We start from the raw sequence: 24,650 nt of genomic DNA on the forward strand, positions 1-24,650 counted from the left end.
CCTGTTGTACTGTATGTCTTTTCTATGGCCGAAGAGCGGCATAAATAGGCCTCTGCCAGCCTACCTTGTTTGCAATGTGAAGAAAAAGACCGAAGACCATTAAGTAGGGTGGTTGTAAAAAATCGCATGAAATTAGCAAAAGGAATCATGTATGAGTTGGAAAGAGCTACCAGTAGCACTACTGTGCGCAGTTGGTTAACAAGAATGAGGTACAGTGGTTGAGCAGCTCCTGGTAAGCCACCTACTTCTCTTGTCAATGCTAAGCGACGCTTGAGGTGATGAAAACAGCGACGACAAAGGACGACTCGAAACGATTAATTTGGAGTGATGAATCACTCTGTACCCCGTGACAATCCGATGGAAAAATTGGAGATTGGCGAATACGTGGAGAACGTTACCTGCTGTCATATGTAGCACCAACAGTGAAAGATGTAGAACTGGGGTGCTTTTCATGGTTAGTGTATAGACCCTTCATAGTGCTTAAGAGAAGCCGACATGCAGAAGGATATGAACCCATTTTACAGCTCTGTGTACTGAGTACAGTAGAGGAACACTTTGGAGATGATGTACGCCCTGTCGCAAAGCAGCATCTGCGAGACAGAGGTTTGAGGACAATAACATTCCCGAAATGGGTTATCCTGTACAGAGGCCAGACCAGAACCCAGTGAAACACTTTTGGGATGAGTTACGCCATAGAGAACTAGGTACGTGACGTGGCGAGCCACAGTACTGTCAGAGAGACCGGCACTGGTAACGGCTCCGTGACGAGGCAGAAGTTGTGCTGAATCTGTGGCAGCCTGCAGTGGTGACGTGCTGACTCATTAGAGGTTTGTCTCCCCTTATATTCGTCAAACTTCGGTGTGTCGGTCGGCCGCAGCTTTAGGTAATTTTTCATCCTCATTTTGCGGAAAGCATCATTACAAGCATTAACTAGCGTTATGTCGTTGTGCGCCTATTACCAGTAGCTCTAGAATGCTGTTGCAAACGATCTTAAAACATAGACGGCGTCTGACGTCATTATACTAAAACGAAGAATTCTAACAACTGGCGGGTGCAATTTTCTACGAAGAAATGTTGGGGCCCTTGCCTTGGAAAGAAAGGGTCTTTAGGCAAATGACTGTAGGAAACAGCAAACATTTTTCACTGGAATGTTTTGACACTTAAGGCCTGCGGTTTCTAAAGGAAGTAGAATTCGTCTGCTGTACCATCAACTTTTTGTTTCAATTTCGTCCCATTTAGCTCATAAAGGAAAAAGAAAATCAAATTATCAAAGCAAAGGAAGACGCAATAATATCTTCAGCATCGGAAAATGAAGTGTGAGATGCATTTTATTCGTGTTATTACGTATATCGATACGATGTGGTGAATAAAATCGAGTATCATCCGTGAAACAGCATAAAAAACCGTTTCAGATATATTTTCGAGGAAACGTTTCAAAATTAAATGCTGCAAAACCATAAATTTCGCTGTCTACTGCTATGGAAGCGGTGAACCAAACGATGCGCAGTGTAGCAAAAATGGGGATATCTCTGAAGAAAATGTAATTCTGGAGCCGGCCGCTGTGTCCGAGTGGTTCTACGCGCTTCAGTCTGGAACCGCACTGCCGCTGCGGTCGCAGGTTCGAATCCTGCCTCGGGCATGGATGTGTGTGATGTCCTTAGGTTAGTTAGGTTTAAGTAGCTCTAAGTCTTGGGAACTGATGACCTCAGATGTTAAGTCCCATAACGCTTAGACCCATTTGAACCTTTTTTTTTTGTAATTCTGGAGCTTGTAAAAAATATGATGCGAACTATAATTACAATGTTTCAGACTTTGTTTGTTACGTTTTCACCTTTCGGAACCGTCACAATGATACTAAAATTCCCACAGATTGCAGTTTTACATTACTTGTTAAAATCAGCTCAAAATTTCAGCTGTAAATGAGAAAATTTTAATCATCATCTTCACTTCACATAGCACGTAATACCAGTGACTCGACTTTATCCCACCTGTCGCCTGATTTAGATGTTCCTTTCAAACGTCATCACAGTGGAGATAAGTTCGTAAGCGGTCTTTCTATTAAACCGCTAACCTAGTTCATGGTGTACAGTCCCAATTGCACGTTGTCTCTCTAAAGGCTTTCAGTGGCAACAAAAATTTGATTTCGGGTATGTCATATAATTGAAGACAGAATTTAAAACTTTAAAATTCCATCATAACCTATTCATTATGAGGCATAATCTGATGTTAAAAGTTTAGCAAAGGTAGCAGATGTAACACTTATGATTATGTGTGTGTCTTGAGTCAACGTAACTCGTGGCGCAAAAATTACCCAAACTATATACAACCAGTATTTGACAATGAGAGCATTTAGTGACTTCCAAGAAACTTCAAACGTAATTCAAACTTTTCCTAAACTTTTTTTCGCTTACATGCTTAACTTTAAATGCTTAACACATAAACTGACCTCGTTCGCCTGACTTAGTCAACAACTCGTCGTGGTGTGGACTAAATAAGTCGTTGGAAGTCCCCTACAGAAAGATGACCCATACTTCCTCTGTAACCGTCCATAATCGCGAAAGTGTTGCCAGTGCAGGAGTCTGTGCACGAACTGACCTCTCAATTATGTCCCCTAAATGTTCGGTGGTATTCATTTCGGGTATCCATGTGGCCAAATCGTTCACTCAAATTGTCCAGAATATTCTTTAAACCAGTCGTGAACAATTGTGGGCCATTGACATTGAGTATTGTCATCCGCAGAACTTCCGCCGTTGAATGGCTGCAAATGGTCTCCAAGTAGCCAAACATAACCATTTCGATTCAATGGTCGGTTCAGTTGGACCAGAGGACTCAGTCCAATCCATATAGACACAGCCCACATCATTATGGACTGCCTTGGTGACAATGTGGGTCCATGGCTTGTGGGGTCTGCGTCGTTCTCGAACCATACCATCAGCTCTTACCAACTTAAGTCGGGACTCTTCTAGAGTTCAATCGATATGGTCAAGAGCCAAGGAGAGGTGCTGCAGGCAAAGGCACTCGGGTCCGTCGGCTGCTGCCATAGACCATTGACGCCAGATTTCGCCGCATTATCCTAACGGGTACATTCATCGTACGTCCATTTATTTCTGCCTTTATTTCACACAGTGTTGCTTGTCTGTCAGCATGACAACTCTACATAAACGCCGCTGCTCTAGGTCGTTAAATGAAGGCCGTCGGCCACTGCGTTATTCGTGATGAGAGGTAATGCCTGAAATTTGATATTCTCAGCAGATTCCTGACACTGTACATTCTGTTTAAGTGTGTATCGCTACCACATGACCACTCATCTGCTCGTAACTCTGTTATAAAGTAATCAGATGTTTAAAGCTGTTTTATACAAGGGAGACTGGGTGGGGGTGTAGGGCGGGGGGGGGGGGGGAGGGGGTTGTAGGGATGGTTGCTGATAAGTACCAATGGTATAATAAAACAGTACATAGTTTCGATGTAAAATGTATCATATTTATTTCGTTATGTCGATAGATGCAAACGTTAAATTAAACATACAGATACAAACTTCTTACGATAAATGCATTATGAGTCCTTCACATATTATATTTTTCACTATTGTTTAGTTGTTTACCATTCGACATTATGCTGCACAAAAATTAAAAAGACTGGTTTTGTTTCACATTTTCTCACAAGAACGTACTACTTTCTCTGCCAATAACTCAGTGCAGCCCCTCTACAAATCTGAGCAATTCCTGAATGCAAGAGATTTATTTAATCTACCAATTAATTGTGAAAGAGATGCAGTAAATTTCGTTCCATTCATTAATGCACCACCAAGTGACTACAATATGGTATATAATACGATAGCCAGCAGCAAACCGCTACACCTACTAATCTATTCTCTTTCCCACCAACATTACACATGTCACTGACAGCGTCAAACCACACAGTTCTCAGCCATTGTTTAAAGGATTGTATTTTATATAAATATTCAATTACTGCTAGAAAGTACTCAATAAAAAATAAAAATCTGCATTAAATAACACGACAACATTGAAATCTGGTGTGCACACGGAAGAGGAATGAGATGGAAATGCTGGCGAGGTATAGTCAGCCTGTAAACTGAAGGCCGAGCAGCGCTCGTGGTGGGTGATACCGCCTTTCCTGGAGGAACGTTACACCTGGCGAACAAGATGACTAAAACCCAATTTCCCGACTAGTAGTGTGCAAGATTCACGTAGAATCTGTCTGTATGCGCTTCTTGCTCTAGTGTTATTACTAACTCACATCTGTATTCCATTCAATGTTAAGGCAGTTTGTAGCAAATATAGTCCCCTCACCGCTCCCTCCTCCGCCCTCCGGAGTGTCTGTGCAACGCACCAAAACTGATTTATAAAGTATGCTGCAAACACAAAATGGTCGATATAGCTTGGTGATACATCCTGCAGTTGCTACCTGTGGCTTAGTGGAGTAGAGTAAGCCATTAAAGGTCTGTGGCAATGTAAAATGAAATAAGCTGTTTAAATAACTGATGAAAGTACGCATGAAGTACGGACACAAATTATGTATCTATTTCATGTAAATGAAACCGTTTGAGAATCATGAGAATAAACATTCCAGATAGACAAACTACCATTATAAAGCCGAAAAAGCCGGCTCGCAATTTAAGAGAACTATAGTTGAAAAAGCAATAAAACATGTGTTACAAAACTTCTTATTAGGTGTAAATCACGGCAGAAGTGTTTTCTTGAAATACAAAAGAAACGAAGACGAAAACAACCATGAGTATAATAAACAAGATCAAAAGCTAGCAAAGGTCAAATCTACGAAAACAATAGAGAAAGGTAGGAAATCAGACTGATACATGGGAAGAAATATTTGTTTTACGAAATGATCATACTGGCTTAGAATTCATAAATAAGTTTCTGAAACTGAACTGTAAATCTAACACGTTCTAGTGTGCTTAAATCAAAGGCACATGGAGAGAGAAGCGACGGGAAAAAAATTGGGAAGGTTTTGAATGCAGTGATACTGTACCGGAAAATTTTAGAAATTTTGTGGACAAAGTAGAGATCGGAAACCAAAAGAATAAAGTCTGAATGGAAATACCATGCTAGATGAAAGCATTTGTTTTTAAAACGTTTCCGAAAACATATGTTGTGGGAGACAAATACACAGGAGCGAATAAGCTAAACGGACTTAGGAAAAAATTTTGGGCAAAAAAAAAACCAGTCGGAAGAGTGATAATTATAAAGAAGAAGACGGCAGTATACCACTACTATAGGAGGAGCCTGTTAGTGAACATTATAGTAATCAGTTCGCCTTGAAGTTTCGGAACTGCTACTTCCGAGACAATCGAGTTTGCGAAGACGCTATCAGCGTAAAGCTGCGGCGCGTTAGTGGACCACAGAGACGCTAGCTAATGCGTTCCCAGACTCTGCAAAGTGCTGCGGCAGTGAATTGTCTAATCACTTTTAGCAGTGGCTTCAGAGTTCCTCCTCTGTGTTCAGCAGAAACTAGTTATACGTGCTGGGAGGCAAAGAAGCGATTGAGACATTGCAGGAGAGCGATAAAACTCACACGCTGTGGGGGTCTTAACTTAATTGTAGATTGCAAATCCTTCATTGGGTCTCCTTTTGTTCCGCTCCTCGTTGGTGTCAGCCTTTGGACCGATTTCATGCTCCTCTCCACGCTAGTCTGTATTGTGCAAGTCTCTCCATTTTGTTTAATGACTACCGCATACTGCATCTATCTGAACCCGCTTACCATATTCATCTCTTCGTCTCCAATTTGCCCTCCCCCCTACCTCAAATTTCCCTCTTGTACCAAATTGTCTATTCCTTGAAGCCTCAGCATGTATCGTGTGAAATTATCCCTTCTTTTAGTCAGGTTTTGCCGTAAACCGCATTCTTCCCAAATTCAATTCATTAGCTCCTATTAGTTGTTTGATCTACCCATCTAACCTCCAGTATTCTTCTGTAGCACCACACCTCTATTCTCTTCATCTCCGAACTGCTTATCGTTCACGTTTCACTTCTGTTCAAGAAAGCACACAAGACAAATACCTGCAGAAAAAACTCCTAATATTTAAATTTACATTCGATGTTAACAAACACCTTTTTTTGGAGAAATGTTTCTTCTGCTTAGCAATCGTAAAATAATACACACATCAAAAAAGGTTTGCATCGCTCCGGTTCCCAGAACTCCTGAAGATAGACGTTGACTGCGGATATTGTACCACAAACGCAGTCACTTTGACTGTTCAGGGATGTCACTAAACCGCGCAAAGATGTAAACAACCACGCATGAGCAGAGCCTATTAGACGGAGGGGCTCCGACAGCCGATCACTTCCAGTCATTCCACCAGGGAGGAGGTACATGGCTCGTGTTGCCTGTAGTTCAACCATGCCTAGACGATAAATACCGCGGTTGGATCGCGTCCGCATTGTTACATTGTGCCAGGAAGGGCTCTCAGCAAAGGAAGTGACCAGGTGTCTCGGAGTGGACCAAAGCGATGTTGTTCGGACATGGAGGAGATACAGAGAGACAGCAACTGTCGATGACATGCCGCGCTCAGGCCGCCCAAGGGCTACTACTGCAGTGGATGACCGCTACCTACGGATTATGGCTCGGAGGAACCCTGACAGCAACGCCATCACTTTGAATAATGCTTTTCATGCAGCCACAAGATGTCGTGTTACGACTCAAACAGAGCGCAATAGGCTGCATGATGCGCAACTTCACTCCCGACGTCCATGGCGAAGTCCATCTTTGCAACCACGACGCCATGCAGCGCGGTACAGATGGGCCCAACAATATGCCGAATGGACCGCTCAGAGTTGGCATCACGTTCTCTTCACGGATGAGTGTCACATATGCCTTCAACCAGACAATCGTTTGAGACGTGTTTGGAGGCAACCCTGTCAATCTGAACACCTTAGACGCACTGTCCAGCCAGTGCAGCAACCTGCTGTTTCTTGTGGCATTATGTGGGGCCGACGTACTTCGCTGGTGGTCTTGAAAGGCGCCATAACGGCAATACGATACGTGAATGCCATCCTCCGACCCATAGTGCAACCATATCGGCAGCATATTGGCGAGGCATTCGTCTTCATGGACGACAATTCGAGCCCCCATCGCGCGCATCCTTTATGATAACGACATTGCTCGACTAGAGTGGCCAGCATGTTCTCCAGACATCAACCCCATCGAACATGCCTGGGATAGATTGAAAAGGGCTGTTTATGGACGACGTGACCCACCAACCTGTCTGAGGGATCTACGCCGAATCGCTGTTGAAGAGTGGGACAATCTGGACCAATAGTGCCTTGATGAACTTGTGGATAGTATGCCACGACGAATACAGGCATACATCAATGCAAGAGGACGTGTTACTTGGTATTAGAGGTTCCAGTGTGTGCAGCGATCTGAACCACCACCTCTAAAGGTGTCGCTATATTGTGGTACAACATGCAATGTGTTGTTTCCATGAGCAATAAAAAGGGCGGAGGTGATGTGTATGTTGATCTCCATTCCGGTTTTCTGTACAGGTTCCGGAACTCTCGGAACCGAGGTGATGCAAAACTTTTTTTTATGTGAGCATAAATAATCATCTCAAATGAAGTGATATTTGAATACCATACTTACATCAGACACTCTCAGAGGGCAACAAAGTCAATGATTTAAACGCAGCGTGATGAACCAATAAATAACTTCATATTGGACACGAACCCGTAATATCCGCAGGGCGAACCAGAACTCCACCGACAAACTTTCAGAGGTAGAAGTATGTACCAAAACAAGAAAAAAAATACTAAATAAATTTGTACTCTAAAATACATACCTTAAGAGCTATGAACAGTTGTTCATCTTCGACAAGTGAAACAAACCTCTTCTACTGAACAAGTGCTCATAGCTATTAAGGTATGTATTTTAGAGCTCATGTTTATTAGATATGTTTTACTTGTCTTGGTCGGTACTACCACCTACCATAATACGTAAAGCAGAGAACTGCATTTCACAGTGCGGAAGATGAAAAAGTGCTCATATCTCTTAACGTATGCATTTTAAAGATCGCGGTTCTTCATCTTTCGTTCCATCTACTTTGGGGTACTTTAAAACAATCAGTTTTGTGACTTTCTATTAGCACAGTATTGTTTCATTCTTTCTAATCTTCCTTTCCTTTCTTTTTCAGAGATGTTCCTTTGACTTGGAAACTCTCTTTCTGGTACCTGTTCTTCTTTTGTTTTTTTACTGTTTACCTATGAGCATATTTTATCTGGTCTGAAGTTAAGTCCTTCTCCATTTGCTTAAACTAATTTCTTCGGTTTTTTGTTGTTTCAGAAGTAGTTAAAAATGGTTTTTGTTAATCTATTTGAGTTTTCTTTTGAGGACGTGTCCATAAAAATGGATTCTTCTTTTCCTCATTACGTCTGAAAGCCTTTCGGTAGTTTGGTAAATGGTTTATTTTTAATGTGAATTACTTTCTTGTTGTGGAATCTGGGACCAAGGATTTTTCTTGGTATCTTCCTTTCTCTGATCTTCAATCTTTCAACTGGACCATGGTCGGTAATGGACAATGTTCCCACTACACACAGCATTTCCTGTGTGATTAATGTATTGTAATGCCTTATTTTTACATTTCATGAGACTGACGTTTTATTTTATGTGTTTTTGGTACACTGTACGGCCAGTTCATCTGTACTTCTTTCAAATTCCATTGCTTTTTTCTCAAACCATTCCACCAAATCCATTCTCCAAGATATTTTAATTCTTTGACGATCTCAACTTTTTTGTTCTTCCACTTTAACAATTTTTGGTTGGTTTTTATGTTTGTTATTATCTTGATAATTCGGAAGGAGATTTTGAGATATATTTATTCACCTTGTTTTTATGGTTGGAGGGTCTGTTCTTTGGCTTCTTTCCAGGTCTCGGCTAGTACGACTGTATCCTTTGCAAAGGCTCGACAATTGACTACGATGCCTTTGGTTTTGTTCCCAGTCGGATTCCACTATGTGCCTCCATGTTCCACCGTCTGCCTAATTTTCCTAGGGTGCAGTTAAAAAGCAGTGGGGAGACCCTATCTCCTCGCCGTACTCCAGTTTTTACCTCAAAAGGGTCGGACTGCTCTCCCAGGAATCTGACTTGAGTATGTGTTCGGAAGGGTGTCTCTGATTAGGTTTTCGGTCTTGTTGTCTAGATTTGTACACTTTAAGTTTAGAAATGAGAGATTCGTGGTGTATTGAGTAGTATGCTTCCTAAACGTCAATGAAAGTGATAACATATGATTTTGGTCTTGCTTTTTATTGGTCCATGAGGTTTTTGAGGTTCAAGATTTGTTGTAGGCAGATATTCCTTTCCTGAAACCTGCTTCGTATTCTCTAAATTGATGGTCTAATTGGGGTTCTGCCCTGTTTAACAGGAATTTACAGAATATCTTGTACGTTACGTCTAGAAGTGAGATTCCTCTGCAGTTGTTGGGGTCAGTTTTGGACCCTTCCTTATGGAGTGGGTGGGTGAGAGCCATCATCTATTCATTTGAGAGTCTTTCATTTAACCAGATTTCTTCAGAAATGTTTTGGAGAGAGTCTATGGCATTTTTGTTGATATTTTTCCAAAGTTTAGCTGTGATTTCATTTTCTCTCGAAGTTTTATAGTTCGAGATTTGAGATGACTGTCTGTAGTTCCTCGGTGGAGGATGTTTCAGTTAGCGTTGGTTATTGTTGAAATCTTAAAGTAAATTTTTCAATGGGTTCTTCACAGTTGAGAAAGTTTCTGAAATATTCTGCCTATATTTTTCAGTTTCCCTTGTTGTTGTGGGAAATATAAATCTTCGTTGATCTGAAAGAGGAGTTCGTCTTCTTCGACTTTTTATAATTTTGATATTTTTGCTCACTGTTTTTCTTATATTTAGAAAGTTTGGTCTGTTCTGTGGTATGTTAACTACAAACGTTTTTCTTGTTTTGGTTCATACTACGAGCACTGAAAGTCTGCCGGTGGAGCTCTGGTTCACCCTGTATATTTACCTTCCTAAAAACGTAATGTGTTGTCTCGTGATTTGTACTAGGTTAGAAAGGCATTTCAGATATGTCGTCAGGGTTTGTGCAACTACCTGAATTTTTAGGTTGATCTATTGCATACCTGCGGGTATTGGATAGTCTTTCTGTAGAGCTATCCATCAGTTATGCTTCGAAGTTAATGCCAGTAGTTCAAGTTAGGAACACATACAGATTCACTAGGAACAGCTATGATGTTAGAATTATAATGCATTACAAAGAATACAGCAACATATTGTAGCTAGTAATCCAGAAATCGAAGCAACTTTATTATAAGAAAAAGATAATTACATCAAGCAACAAAATAAAAACTGTATGAGGTGTAGTGAAAACAGAGAATGGTGGGGCCAAAAAGTAAGAGGAACAGATAGCTCCAAAAATAAATGAGTCTTTGGTAAAAAGGCAATGAAGTTTCTGAGACCAGCCTTTAAAAATAACTTCAGTAAAATGGAAATGACACTCACGTCACCCAAATAAGTAGCATCCATCACCAAATTCTTAAAATCTAAGTATTCCAGTGCGTATGATAACATATCAACGAAGTTAATCAAAGAGTGCTCATGTGAGTTGAGATCTATCTTAAGTTGTGTAATCAATCTCTTATCTGTGGAACATTTCCAGACTGACTAAAATATGTTGAAGTTAAGCCTCTTTCCAAGAAAGAGGATAAAGAGGAAACGTCAAACTATAGACCATTTCACTTTTGCTGGCTTTCTCAAAAATATTTGAAAAGATTGTGTTCAAGTGAATCCTTAAGAATCTGACTGCAAATAATATATTGTCCAAGTCACAGTGTGGATTTCATAAGGGTTCTGATATGATGAAAGCTAACATCTTTTCTTTCAGGAGTGCTAGTTCTGCAAGGTTCGCAGGAGAGCCTCTGTAAAGTTTGGAAGGTGGGAGACGAGGTACTGGTGGAAGTGAAGCTGTGAGGACGGGGCGTGAGTCGTGCTTGGGTAGCTCAGTTGGTAGAGCACTTGCCCACGAAAGGCAAAGGTCCCGAGTTCGAGTCTCGGTCCGGCACACAGTTTTAATCTGCCAGGAAGTTTCATGTCAGCGCACACTCCACTGCAGAGTGAAAATCTCATTCATTATGAAAGCTATTTGCACTTACGGTGAGAACGTACATAACTCATTAGGTAATAAATGAGAATCTACTGGCATTTTCTGTGACCTGTCAAAAGCCTTTGACTGTGTGAACCCCAGCATTCTCTTAAGTAAATTAGAAAATTATGATATCACCGGCAATGCTGCGAAATGGTTTGAGTCTTATCTATCTAACAGGAAACAAAGGATGTCATTGCGAAATACCTGTGCAGTGAGCAGTCAGTCTTCATCTGGCTGGGAATTAATTACATGTGGTGTTCCTCAAGGTACCATCTTGGGTCCATTGCTTTCTCTTGCATAGATTAGTGACCTCTCATCTGTTACATTTCCAGATGCTAAGTCTGTTTTGTTTGCAGATAATGCAAACATTGCAATAAGTAGCAAGTTCAAAAAATGGTTCAAATGGCTCTGAGCACTATGGGACTTAACATCTCAGGTCATCAATCCCCTAGAACTAAGAACTATTTAAACCTAAGGACATCACACACATCCATGCCCGAGGCAGGATTCGAACCTGCGACCATAGCTGTCGCGTGGTATCAGAGTGAAGCACCTAGAACCGCTCGGCCACACGGGCTGGCAAGTAGCAAGTCAAGTACAAATTTAGAAATAGCTGCTTATCAAGTTTTCACTGACATTAATAAGTGGTTTAAAGCTAATTCACTGTCATTAAACTTTGAGAAGACTAATTATATGCAGTTCAGAACCTGTAAGAAATTTCCTTCCACTACGTGTACAACATATGAAGTCATGGAGATCGAAGAGGTTGACAGTGTTCAATTTCTGCGATTACAACTAGATAATAAATTCAGTTGGGAAGGACATACCACTGAACTGTTTGAACCCGTAAACAAGTTTATATCTGCAGTAAGAACGATGCCAGATGTAGGAGTTATAAATATAAAAGAAACTTGCATACTTTGCTTACTTTCCTTCTATTATGTCATAAGGGATCGTATTCTAGGTCAACTCATCGAACCAGACAAAAGTTTTTAGGGTGCAAAAGCATGTGATAAGAATCATTTGTGGTGTAAATTTAAGAACATCATGTGGAAACCTGTTCAAGGAACTTTGTATTCTTTCCTTAATGAAATTTGATGCAAGTAATACATCTCTATTTCTAACCAATTAAATACACATTTCATCTCTAGCACATTACTACAACATTGCAATTTATACCATGAAAATTTGTACCGAGTTTAATGTTAATAGGTGAAACACCATTATCATCTTTGGGAATTCTTTTTACATTGCATGGTGTGAAGAACATCAATTCATTATTCGATCTACATGTAGTGTCATGTTAATGAAACTCTTATGATATGTTGAAGTACGAAGTGAAAGTATCATTTAGGTCAGGGTTAGGCAAATGTGCTCTCATATGCCCGCAGTACCTACCGTACCTCCTCCTTCTTCTCTCCCCCCCCTCCCCCCTCCCTCTTACCGGAACTCCAACAGCCCTAGTTTCCCCTCCCCATCCAACACCCGAACACTTCTAGCGCCGCTCTTTTCAGACACACACGCTTGCGCTAACGCCGCTTGTTTACTTTGTGTGTAAAATTGTCTATGCTGAGCTCTCGTTTCTAGTAATAAGTCAGCACTAGTGAGAAGAAAATAGCCGTGGAGTAGTTAAGATGCTCAAAACGGAAATTTAACGAATCCTTACGCTTTAACCCACATTAGGAAGAAAATTATTTTATATTGAAAAGCAAAGTGGCCCTCGTCTGTGGTGTAATACAAAATACAGACCTCGAACAAGGATGGCATGCAACAACATTTCCATCTGCTTCATAAGGATCTACCCATCAATTTGTATACTGAAGAAAGGAAAGCCAAATTTCTCGAGATAAGATAGAATAGAGAGAATGAGGTAAGTATTCATGTAGCATTCATATATGCCAATTTTGAAATTATTACTATCACTGATTTCACATTATGTATGTTCGTCCTTGTCTTAACTTCCTCACTTAAAGCAATTAAAGGAAGAAAATCTTGCGATGAATGATGGTGCTGCAACGAAAATGAGTTATCAGGTAGCTCTCAAAACATCGAAAGTAGTGTGCCCCTTCAGCGACGAAGAATTTATGAAATGCTGCCTTGTGGCTGCCGCAACAATTGTATGCTCAGTGGAAATTCCTCTTTTGGGATTCTTCACGGTAAATCATACTTTCTCTTTCAGTGAGATCGGTTTGCTGACATACTTAATAAATGGTGAACGATATGGAAGCCCAACGCCGAAGCATAGTTGAAAGACAGGAACATGGGTATTTTTTTATCTTTGGTTTTGTGCGAAAGCAGTGGTGTAACGTGTTTCTGAGAGTCATTATCTTATTTATGGCTTTTACTTTCTGAGCAACAGTAGTACATTTTTCAGAATGAAATCCAGTCGTCAGTTGGACAGTCTTTTTTTTTTTTACTTTATCGATCTCAATACATTAATCTGTGATTCTCAGGAGCCTACAGAATTAGGGATATTATAGCTCGTTAGACATTGCCCATACATTTATGTAGACCCCTAAAGCATAATAAGTGTATCACAAGAACTTATGTGGTATTGGTTTAGCGAAGCGATGGAGTTGCTTCACAGAAGTATAATGCCATGAAATGACCAAAGATGTACAAATTGTACGTGTTCTTTAAAAACACAGATTGACAGATTGATAATTTACGGTAAATGAATCAAATTTGTGTACATAGTAGATGCGATAGCAGCAAGGAATGTATATAAAAGGATACAAATGCTCTCACCCAAATTCAAAAGATTTGTTGAATGATTAGAGTGCATTGAGAAACAGACACTATTTTGATCATATAGCGTCTGTTACAAAACGTGACAATTAGCCTATTCCTTGTAGATATTAGGAATATGTGCCAAGTTTTTCAAATATATTGTGCGTAAATTCTTTGTACACGTTAGTTATACTTTTTATATGCTTTTATATATATTCCATGTTGCTAGCACAACAGCTTGACTATGTACATAAGACTAATTTATTTACTATAAATTTCCTATCTATCTGTCTGTCTGCGTTTATAATAATCGAATGCAATAAGTACATATTTGGACATGTCATGAGATTATACTTCTGTGAAGACGATACTGACATCTGCTAAACCAATACTAATTTTTCTGTAATACACTTCTCATACTTTTCATAAATGTATGGCCAGAGTATAGTTATTTATAATGTCGCTAGTTCTGTAGGCTTCTGAAGATGACAGATTAATCTGTTGAAACTGATAAACCGAAATAAAAATATATATACATCTGTCACTGAATTTTATTCTGAAATTTCTGAGAGCTGTCGATTCTGAATTCAACGTGATGGGGAACTGTCTGGTTTGATTACAATGTATGACCCAACTATAGACTACGGCTTTTGTTGGAAAAAACTTCCGTCGAGCGGTACCGATGGGGTTGCTGCAATGATTGGTCACAAGTCTTGTGTAGCTTTTGCGACGAAAGAGTTGAAAGTAGTTGGTATAAAGCAAAAAATACAAGAAATGTCCTATGTCACGATGATCTACTTGAAAAACGTGCAATTGCAAATCACGAATAATGTACTCAGATTGCACGGTTTGGGGCATCGGTAGGTTACTTAACTTTCCTTGAAGTACTTGGTGTGCCTTATTTTTCTGAAGAACACTGGTTGATTAGAGGTGTTGTTTAACATTATATCTGCGTGGAATGTAAATACATGACGCTCTTCATGGACATAATAAAGATAATACAAGAGTTTGACGCCTGTCGGTAGGTATTGGATCTACGTAGCATTCCTAACTGAACTGAGCCAACCAAGCACACACAACATTACTTTCTTCTTGAAACTAAAATGATATCAAGTACTTCCATAATTGGTTCATTTTTCCCTTGCAAACTTGTGCTAAAGGAAAAGCAACTTTCACGATATTCGTTTACGTACTTGCCAAACATTAGAGTAATTGGAAATGGAAAAAAAATCTGGTAAAGGAGACACTTAACCAACATTTCGATGCATTTGTTGCTGTGCTACAGGCTCTGAGAGAAACTTATGACAGTGAATTTAATGGCATCAGCCAGTTTGAACTTGATTTTAATCTTCTGTAACTACTTTGCAGTGGGCATTGGAAACACATCTCCTGAAATACTGTTGCAGCTCGTAGATCTTTATGGCTATCGTATGGAGAGGGAGAGGTTTTGCATTGCAGAAAATTTGGGTATCTTCTATAAGGATGAGCTTCGTAATCAGTTGTCACAGTTGTTTAAAACAGCTACTCGAGTGTGTACTACATTCAGAACGAAATATGTATGTGAAAGCGTTTTTTCAGTAACGAATCTAATGAACTCATAACTTAGGAAAAGCATTACTTATGATTGCCTTACTGAAGAAAAGTGGACATGAAGATATTAATACAAACAATTTTTAAAAAATATTGCATGATGTAAAAAAAGTGTTCGTTTCTTTATCGGATGTAGTACACCTTCATCGAACTTCAGACTTCTGTGTAAGTTTAGTTGAAATACGTATGTTCTTTCCTCATTAATTTATGCGCGTTTTTTATTTGTGATAATGAAATTAAAAATGTATTAAAACGTTTGAAAAATGAGTGGACTAAATCTGTGAGCAGAATTAGATACGCGTTTCTTACCTGCTACGCGGTGCCCAGCCGTGTTTTAGGTTGTCAACAATTATACACTAGAACCAAAGATAAATCTGCAAAGTATATCTTCGGCAATTAGGTAATCAATAGCGTCATTGGTAACGGGACATGTTCTGTGTGACACTTACTTATCCCCACAGGTTTACGACTAGGGAATAGGATCATTTTTAATCTGTTAAATGGCGGTAACAGTAAATCCAATATGTACAAATAAGGCAAACAGATTAAGCCTTAGATCGTGTGATAATTACTTTTAAAGCCATTCTCACACGGGTCGAGACATCTAACGTTGACGTGAACACGAATGGAAAATTCGATCTCATAAGACACAGCGCCGTCGGCACAAGGGACGGGCTGGTTAACGTGATTCGCACTCTCAGGGCTCTCCAGTGGCAGTTGTCGGCTTTACTTCGTTCGCAAACCCAAAGATGTTACAAAAGGAACTTGACTACCCGAGGCGCTGCAGTCGTGGGTTATTTTGAATCCTGAGTTGGTCGCAATTCTGGTTGCAACGGTGTGTTAAGTAGAAGTGTATTATGCCTTTGAAGGATACAAATTCAATATTATGTGGTTATCGGGGGATATATACGGTATTTGTTAGTTGTAACTGTACTGTCTACACATTCCATTTTACGCGAAGAGAGCTGGTGAAGCGTTGCGCAGCGTTTAATTGTAGAAATAAATTCGAGAAAGGAATCGATAGTATATTTGATAGATATGTGGATAAGTTTTCGATGTTTTATATGTTAATACACTTGCCCGACAAATGTGTCTACGAACTGATAAAATAAAAAACGTGCATTTAATAGCAAGTTTCCTTTTTCAAAACCTCAACTTTTAGAAACATGGGTAAATGCCATTAGAAGGCAAGATTTATAACCGAAAAAAAACCACTTTCTATGTTTGGAACATTTCGAGGATACGTGTATCCTTGCGAACCACGTGAAGACTGGAAGATGATGCTATTCCTCCTTCCTGCCATTTTTCTATGGATGTATCGCAGAAAGTAAATTATTCTTGTAAACCATAGGGAGTAGGGCCTGTCATATTTTACTTTAACCGTAGAGTTGTAGACAAGACGAGATTTTGCGCTTAACTTAACCAACGCAGTGGTTGATATTCAATTCGTCCACAGTTCACCGTAGACCACTTACGAGATTGTGGGGCATTGCGCAAACCGCACAGTTTGTTTACGGAAATGGACGCGCATAGGATTCCTACGTTAGCTTTATTGAAACGCACATCTCCCCCCTTGTCTGTATGCCAGTCATGTTGTTCTGTCTTTAGTACATTTAAAGAAAAACTTCAGTATCCGTGAACATGTTATGACAAAAAAGAAAGTTTCACGTTCAGGCAGAAAGGACATCAGCTATGAAAAATTCACAAAATAGGACAGACTTACTCCTGAGAGACAGCACATATATTTACACAACATTGAGTATTGTAGAAACTATTTCTGTCAATTTAATAAGAAAGTCACACAACCTGTTAGAAATCGTGAAAGTGAGGAAACAAATCTGTGTACAACGGGATGCGTACCCGCTACATGTTATATCAAACTTGGCGCCGCTACCAATTAAATGGTTCAAATGGCTCTGAGCACTATGGGACTTAACATCAGCCCCCTAGAACTTGGAACTACTTAAACCTAAGTAATCTAAGGACAGCACACACATCCATGCCCGAGGTAGGATTCGAACCTGCGACCGTAGCGGTCGCGTGGTTCCGGACTGAAGCGCCTAGAACCGCTCTGCCACACCGGTCGGCCGCTGCCAATTACACTACGCTGAGTTCGTCAGTCAGTGGCCTTGTATTTTATGTTACGATCTTCTGAAGGCAGCTGAAATGTTGTTAATTATCGTTTAATTATAATAAATCTTACCGAGAACGCCGCGATATTGATGAATCTTCAGTGTTCCATTGCCTTAAAACGGCGTACTTTCATAACACACGAGTTGTAGGACGAAAAAGACTAAATATGAGAATTCTGTAACCACCAATAATAAGTTTCCCGTCATTTTCCTACAACAAATCATTTTAGAGAGCTCCTAAAGTTCTGACACTTAGAAACAGCATATATTCATAGGCTGTAATTTATAACAAAAAAGAAAAAAGAACCCCAAGGCTTCAACCGAAAAAAATAATACAATATGGCGTTTCTTAAGTTCTGCTTGTGATGTAGCGAGCGTTCTTCCATCTTACTGCTTCTGCTTCACGCCGCACGTTTCCGAATTGTTGCAGAAATTTTTTGTGTTTCACGTGCCAGAATGGCTCCTCAACATGAAAGAGCAGGTATTGACTTTAGAAAACTCGTACAGCTCCTATCATCATAGCTAACTCGTCCCGTGCGATAGCAGCTTAAATCTGTGCTGCTATATTTTGCCTAAGGCTGACTAGACTCTTCAATTCTAGCTGACTTTGAAAAACGGTTTTCTGGAGTTCGGCGGACTAAAGTTTGCGAAGAAGGTGTTAATTAACCGAAAAGATGAGAAATTAATAAGCAATTTATACTCCTAGATGACACGCTGCGATACTTCGCAGTTCGTCTCCTTTTCAAAGAATATTAGACCACAACATCATCGTCGTATATATACTGTCCGAAAGAACTGATACCATCTTAGTATATACCGGGTGATCAAAAAGTCAGTATAAATTTGAAAACTGAATAAATCACAGAATAATGTATATAGAGAGGTACAAATTGACACACATGCCTGGAATGACATGGGGTTTTATTAGAACCAAAAAATACAAAAGTTCAAAAAATGTCCGACAGATGGCGCGTCATATGATCAGAATAGTAATAATTAGCATAACAAAGTAAGACTTCAGTATCTTTACAGGAAATGCTCAATATGTCCACTATCATTCCTCAACAATAGCTGTAGTCGAGGAATAATGTTCTGAACAGCACTGTAAAGCATGTCCGGAGTTATGGTGAGGCATTGGCGTCGGATGTTGTCTTTCATCATATCTAGAGATGTCAGTCGATCACAATACACTTGCGACTTCAGGTAACCCCAAAGGCAATAATCGCACGGACTGAGGTCTGGGGACCTGGGAGGCCAAGCATGATGAAAGTGGCGGCTGAGCACACGGTCATCACCAAACGACGCGCGCAAGAGATCTTTCACGCGTCTAGCAATATGGGGTGGAGCGCCATCCTGCATTTTGGTTCCAATAAAACCCCATGTCATTCCAAGCATGTGAGTCAATTTTTACCTCTCTATCTACATTATCCGGTGATTTATTAAGTTTTCAAATTTATACTGACTTTTTGATCACCCGGTATGTAGTTAAGGCTCACCGGCCACTTGACCATCTTCTTCTTCTGTGCGAATGCACAAACAGTGCCCGAACTCTTTACGGGAATCGGTAACGCGCCACGAGTAATGAGTATAATGGGCGGGGTCCCTACGAATGTAGTGCGGGACAATACGTTGAGAACGTGGGTTTCGCGGGAGGCGTGCCAGAGATAAATCCCTGCAGTTGCGCTATCCTCTGTGTCCTCGGTGGCTCAGATGGATAGAGCGTCTGCCATGTAAGCAGGAGATCCCGGTTTCGAGCCCCGGTCGGGGAACACTTTTCATCTGTCCCCGTTGACTTATGTCAACGCCTGTAAGCAGCTAAGGCTGTTCATTTCATTGTAAAATCATCGTCGTAAACAGTGAAATCTGACTGACAGACGTAGAGGAACGATCGCTCTTCCAGAGGGGAACTTACTTGTCGGTGGGCTGCACGAGCTCGTAGATCGTGTCCATGGTGGGGCTCAGCAGACGGTGCAGATCTCGGTTGAGCGGCGTGCCCGGCGCGTAGCGAGCCATCAGGTCCACGGCAGCGTGCATGCCATCCACGCAGCCCCTCTGGCACTGGTAGAACGGCAGCTCGGGTTGCTTCAAGAACAGAGACTCCTCCAGCAGCAGCGGGTAGGCGTCGGCCAGTCGCCGACCTTCTCGCTCTTCGAAGATCAGCGAAGCGGCGTGAAGTCTGGCCAGCGCCTTCAGCACACACTCGCAGTGATCGACGTCCAACGGATCGGAAGGGTCCAGCATACGAAAACCGGCCGGTGCCAGATCCTCGAGCACTAGCACATCTGGCCGCAGGTAGTAGCACTGCGGGACCGTTCGCAACAATGTAGACGATTCGTAGGCCGCGCAGCGCAGGTGCTTTTGGAAACTTCGCAACAAGTCACCGTAGAATAGCACCTCCTTCTTGTAGGCCACACCAGACGTGGCGAACGTCCGTCGGTAGCCTTCCTCCATCGGTACGCTCTTCACGAAGAACTCCACGTCTTCAGTGCTGTCCTTCTCGTCTTTACCCTTGACTGATACCGACACACGAAGCTGTAGATGGTCGCCCATGAAGCCCTGTATATCGTTACTTCGCGACGTCAACGAAAATTCTCTCATCCTCACGGTGTCCGTTTGGAAATGGGCCTCGACAATCTTCTGACATTCCTCACGAGACAGTGGACATGCGGTGTCCATACTTCTGCTTCTTGTTTCTCGCGGACGACGGCAGTGATGACTGACTACCAGAGATAGCGTCTTCTCTTATAGGAGTTGTACGAAACTTGTGTGCTAAACGAACTAGAGGATTTCATCATGACGTTCCCTGAGAACGAGCTGTTAAGTGAGCCACAGTGTTTCATCATGGTGTGCTCAGCGTGTCCTCTCCTGTCACGTACGCATTATGGTGGATTTGCGCCCTTGATATTACGTTGTATACACAGACCAAGTCATTGTTCATAAAGACACGGAGGATATTTGCGTGTATAGAAGTTTAGACGTCCGCTTTATTATCTACGTTGCTGCTAGTGGCATGTTTACCTCCACATCGCTGTATCTGAGAAACCGACATACTAAGGGTGATGCAACATTCTACCTGGCACGCTTCATGAACTTTTGATAAAAATCCACGTGCTGAGTCCGTTACGAAGTTCTCAGTTGATGGAGTTTTCGTTTCCTAGGTCCTGTAGCAAGGTAAAACAGTAGGAAGGCATCTCAAGTTTGAACACACTACTTAGGTAACACTGCAGGTAATTTTTGCTCTTCTGTTTTTCTACTTCTTTCACATCTTTAACTATACTAAATGACAAACATACCAGCTGGTTAAGTTGTCGATTTGTAAGTTGTGCTTTCGATCTGTTGGCTCGGCATTGTGTTTGTATATTTGCGATTAGTTTTATGCTATACTTTCAAACATGCTCAATTAATTTTCCTCGACAAATTCTATAAGTTTAACGGTAGTGGAGACGTGCAGTACAGCAAGTAAATTATTGTGTTTATTCTACAAAAGAAACACACAAGGGCAGGTGCACATGTATCTGAGATTTTTCAGACGGCATTCTCTGTGGAATCCTAAAACATCGACCTTTCGAACCAAACCGGCGCTGTTCCCACGGAATATTTTAGGTATTTTTAATTGTTCTCGAGCCAATAACTGCATAAAAAGTCAAATGATATACGTTTCTCGTTGTCGTGAGATTGGCGTAAGACGTGTTCAATATGCTATCCATCGTTTCCTGCAGAAAGTAGAAATCGGGAAAGAGCCTGTTCGACAACAGATCAGTGTGTCTCGGGATCAGGTCAGATTCTTAAATGCGTTGCGCAGTGAGTGCCTTCAGTTCAGCTACGGTCGTAGTTAGACCGTTGAACACAACATCTTTCAGATAACCCAACAGCCTGAAGTCACACGGATTAAGGTCACGTGACGGACGACCAGGCTGTAGGGAAACTTTTATTAACGATTCAGTCGATACGTGCCACACATTCACCTTTGCAGAACGAAGAGGTGCGCTAAGTATTTTCCGTTGCCCGAATTCTGCAATTCTGCGTAATGATACGTCCTTGGAGATGGAAATGGGATTCGTATGTTCACAGAATATCCTATGGCCGTTCATTGACCGCTTCCATGTGAGCAAGAAATTCCACAGCGAACGTTTGTCTTGCTGCCAGGTCAGCAGGAAGCAAGCAATGAACATATGTGATTTTTTATGGAGAGCGAAGCAGTTTTCACACCACAGCTCGACGTCTCCTGCAGCTCTCTGGCCATATCTTCGACAGACGTCAGATTAACTGCTTTCCTCCATATACCACACTGCACTTCAAAACAACCTGTCCTTTCGAATTTTTTAATCATTTTCTCCAGACGCTTAGTGCACACCGGACCAATGCCTTTTTTTCATACGCTTGAGTGCCCGGAACTTCTGCAGGGTTACTGGCGCACAGTCACCGTTCTTGTAAAAGACCTCACCATCAGTGCACGATCCGTCATGGACACAGTCATGTTGGGCGTTTCGGAGGAAAACAGAGGAACAGCTGTGTGCTGGGCGTCAGTTGGTGCGCATACTCTGATTCCATCTGTTTGACAAATTTTCATTAATTTTTTTGTTCCATGACGTCATTGTGAGCAGTGGCTCTTTTTCTACAACATTTGGAAACTGGAACTTTAATTATGGACACACTGTACATCTCAGAGATTGCAGCATCTAATTATTAACCACACAGTATTAAAAAATTAAATGATATTCTTGCAGACAGGTTATGTGTCATTATCGAATAAGTAACAGTAAGAGAGGGAAGTAAGGCGCATACATTTTTGCCGATTACAGGCATCAGTTCCTCGTGTTGCTGTCAAGGCGAAATTTTTCATCGCTTGTGGCTAGTGCTATATACAGGGTGGCCCACTGATCGTGACCGGACCAAATATCTCACGAAATAAGCGTCAAACGAAAAAACTACAAAGAACTAAACTTGTCTAGCTTGAAGGGTGAGACCAGGTGACGCTATGGATGGCCCGCTAGATGGCGCTGCCATAGGACAAACGGATATCAACTACGTTTTTTTTAAAATAGGAACCACCATTTGCTCTGATATATATATATATATATATATATATGATGGTTGCCCAGAAACTAATGCACCGCATTTGTTTTCTCAGCCGAAAACAATGCTACGAATGCGAAACATTACGTTTGTTTTATTTGGAATCTCCTGAGTGAGCGCGACAACTTTCTGTCACTTCCAACAGATAGCGTAGGAGTCGGACAGTTTCAAAATTGCAGAGAAAGAAACAGTGGTGAATATTCACAAACGCTCGTGCAAAGTCTACGGAGCGTGTGCTGTCGACAGAAGTACAGTTAGCCGCTGGGCACGGAGGGTGAGGCTATCAGAAGGCAGTTGGGCGGAGATCCATGATTTGTAGCAGTCGGGGAGACCGTCCACGGCTGTCCCACCTGATACACCTAACCTAGCCTCCTCGGACTTCAACTTCTATTAAAGGATGCCATTTGTGGAAGATATCTTGAGGACAATGACGACATGATTCACACAGTGAAGCACTGGCTCCGCCGCCAGGACAAGGATTGGTACCGACGGGGCACACATGCCGAGGAAGGCAATAGAAGGGGATGGAGATTACATGGAAAAACAGGGTGTGAATATAAAATACCATTCTCTCTTGCGTGTAATTCTCATTATCTTCAATAAAGAATTGTTGAAGAAGAAAAAAGGCGGTGCATTATTTTCTGAGCAACCCTCGTTCTACACAAAAAGTTTTAAACTTTTTGGAATCCTGTCTTTTCCACCATGGCGATGCAGAATAATGAAATTTAGGCTAAAGGAGCCTAAGACATTCCTCAGTAATAGGTAAACGCATGGCGCTCTGCATCATCACCCTCGGCCTCAGCGATGCTTCAAGCAGCAAAATGTCGAAACAAGCGAAAAGAGGGCCACAGATCTGTCATGCGACGTGTAACGCGGGTTTATGGTGAAACACTGGTACAAAGTCACACCACAGTTCTGCCCAACGCCACTATTGACGTGTGATACTATGGGAATATCTTCACACCGCCGCCTTAACCACTTCTCACCCCTTGTCTTCCCGTCTTTGCGATGGAGATCAGAAACGCGACTTCTAGCGTTGAAATCACGCGGTTTTCTTGTGAGTGGCCGAGGAAAATATTTCAGACCCACTGCTTCTCAGAATCGACTGCTTCTCAGAACCGCCTGAGAAGATTGTATAAAAGGCATCAACAAAACCACCCCTTCCCTTGGGACACTGATTACTTAATTTCGTGCTCGAGAAAGACAATATGCACTGCGATATGCAACAGAACGCCGTTTGCGACGCCTCTGACACTGGCGACACTCTTAGGTCGACTCAGAACTTCTCTAAGGACATCGGGGAGCTGTAACGTGACATGATCCCTTTGGAGCGTTCTACGACTGCAGGTTTTCCTCTGATATACAGACACCATTCAAAACCATATGACGGAAACTGAACGTGATCCGAAGTACCAAAGTGTGTTTACGGGTTTTCAGCCTTCTTGTTTCATGTCTTCCTCTGGCGTGACCTTGAGGGAGTGCAAAATTGACACAAGCATGGGAAAAATTGCAAACATCAGCACCACCATCAGTGACACCTGCACACCTTTACTGAGCACTTTAACCCTAGATTACTAGACTCTCGTAAAATTTACAGTTGCAGTTGGTACCACTTTGCTGTTCTCGCCAATCTGGTACTGTCAGTGTAGGGTATAAAACAGAACATTTTGTAGGTATTTGTACGCCACATACCATTGAAAGCCTTGTAATTGTAATTAATTAGTATATAAACTGTACGTTATGACATCCTTTGAATAGAAAATGGAATAGAAAAAATTACGTAACAATCTAAAATGTTCTCTATTTTAATGTTCGGAGGTTAAAAATGTACCCATACACAGAAAACTCTTGACCGAATCATTGGTACCTGCTGGCAGGCAACTGCTTCAACACCTCTCAGATTCTGCATGCCTGCAACCAGGTGCTAGAGCAGCAGTGTAGCGCCACTGAGCTGTAGTGTACCAAAAGGGCTGCAGGCGACTAAAAACCA

The 24,650-nt window shown here is 41.4% G+C and overlaps 1 protein-coding gene and 1 non-coding gene across 2 annotated transcripts in view; one reads left to right on the forward strand and one right to left on the reverse strand.

The window, feature by feature from the left end:
• Positions 1–20,275, reverse strand: part of LOC124777842 — a 56,276-nt gene extending 36,001 nt beyond the window's left edge. The window contains exon 1 of the mRNA XM_047253378.1: positions 19,497–20,275. Coding sequence (XP_047109334.1) covers positions 19,497–20,260 — 764 coding nt within the window. The 5' untranslated portion in view covers positions 20,261–20,275. The remainder of the gene's footprint in view (positions 1–19,496) is intronic.
• Positions 19,280–19,353, forward strand: Trnat-ugu. Its single transcript has one exon. It is a non-coding gene; the product is annotated as a tRNA-Thr (tRNA).
• Positions 20,276–24,650: the final 4,375 nt, after the last annotated feature.

This window comes from Schistocerca piceifrons, chromosome 2 (genome assembly GCF_021461385.2).
Source record: "Schistocerca piceifrons isolate TAMUIC-IGC-003096 chromosome 2, iqSchPice1.1, whole genome shotgun sequence".
Lineage (NCBI taxonomy): Eukaryota > Metazoa > Arthropoda > Insecta > Orthoptera > Acrididae > Schistocerca > Schistocerca piceifrons.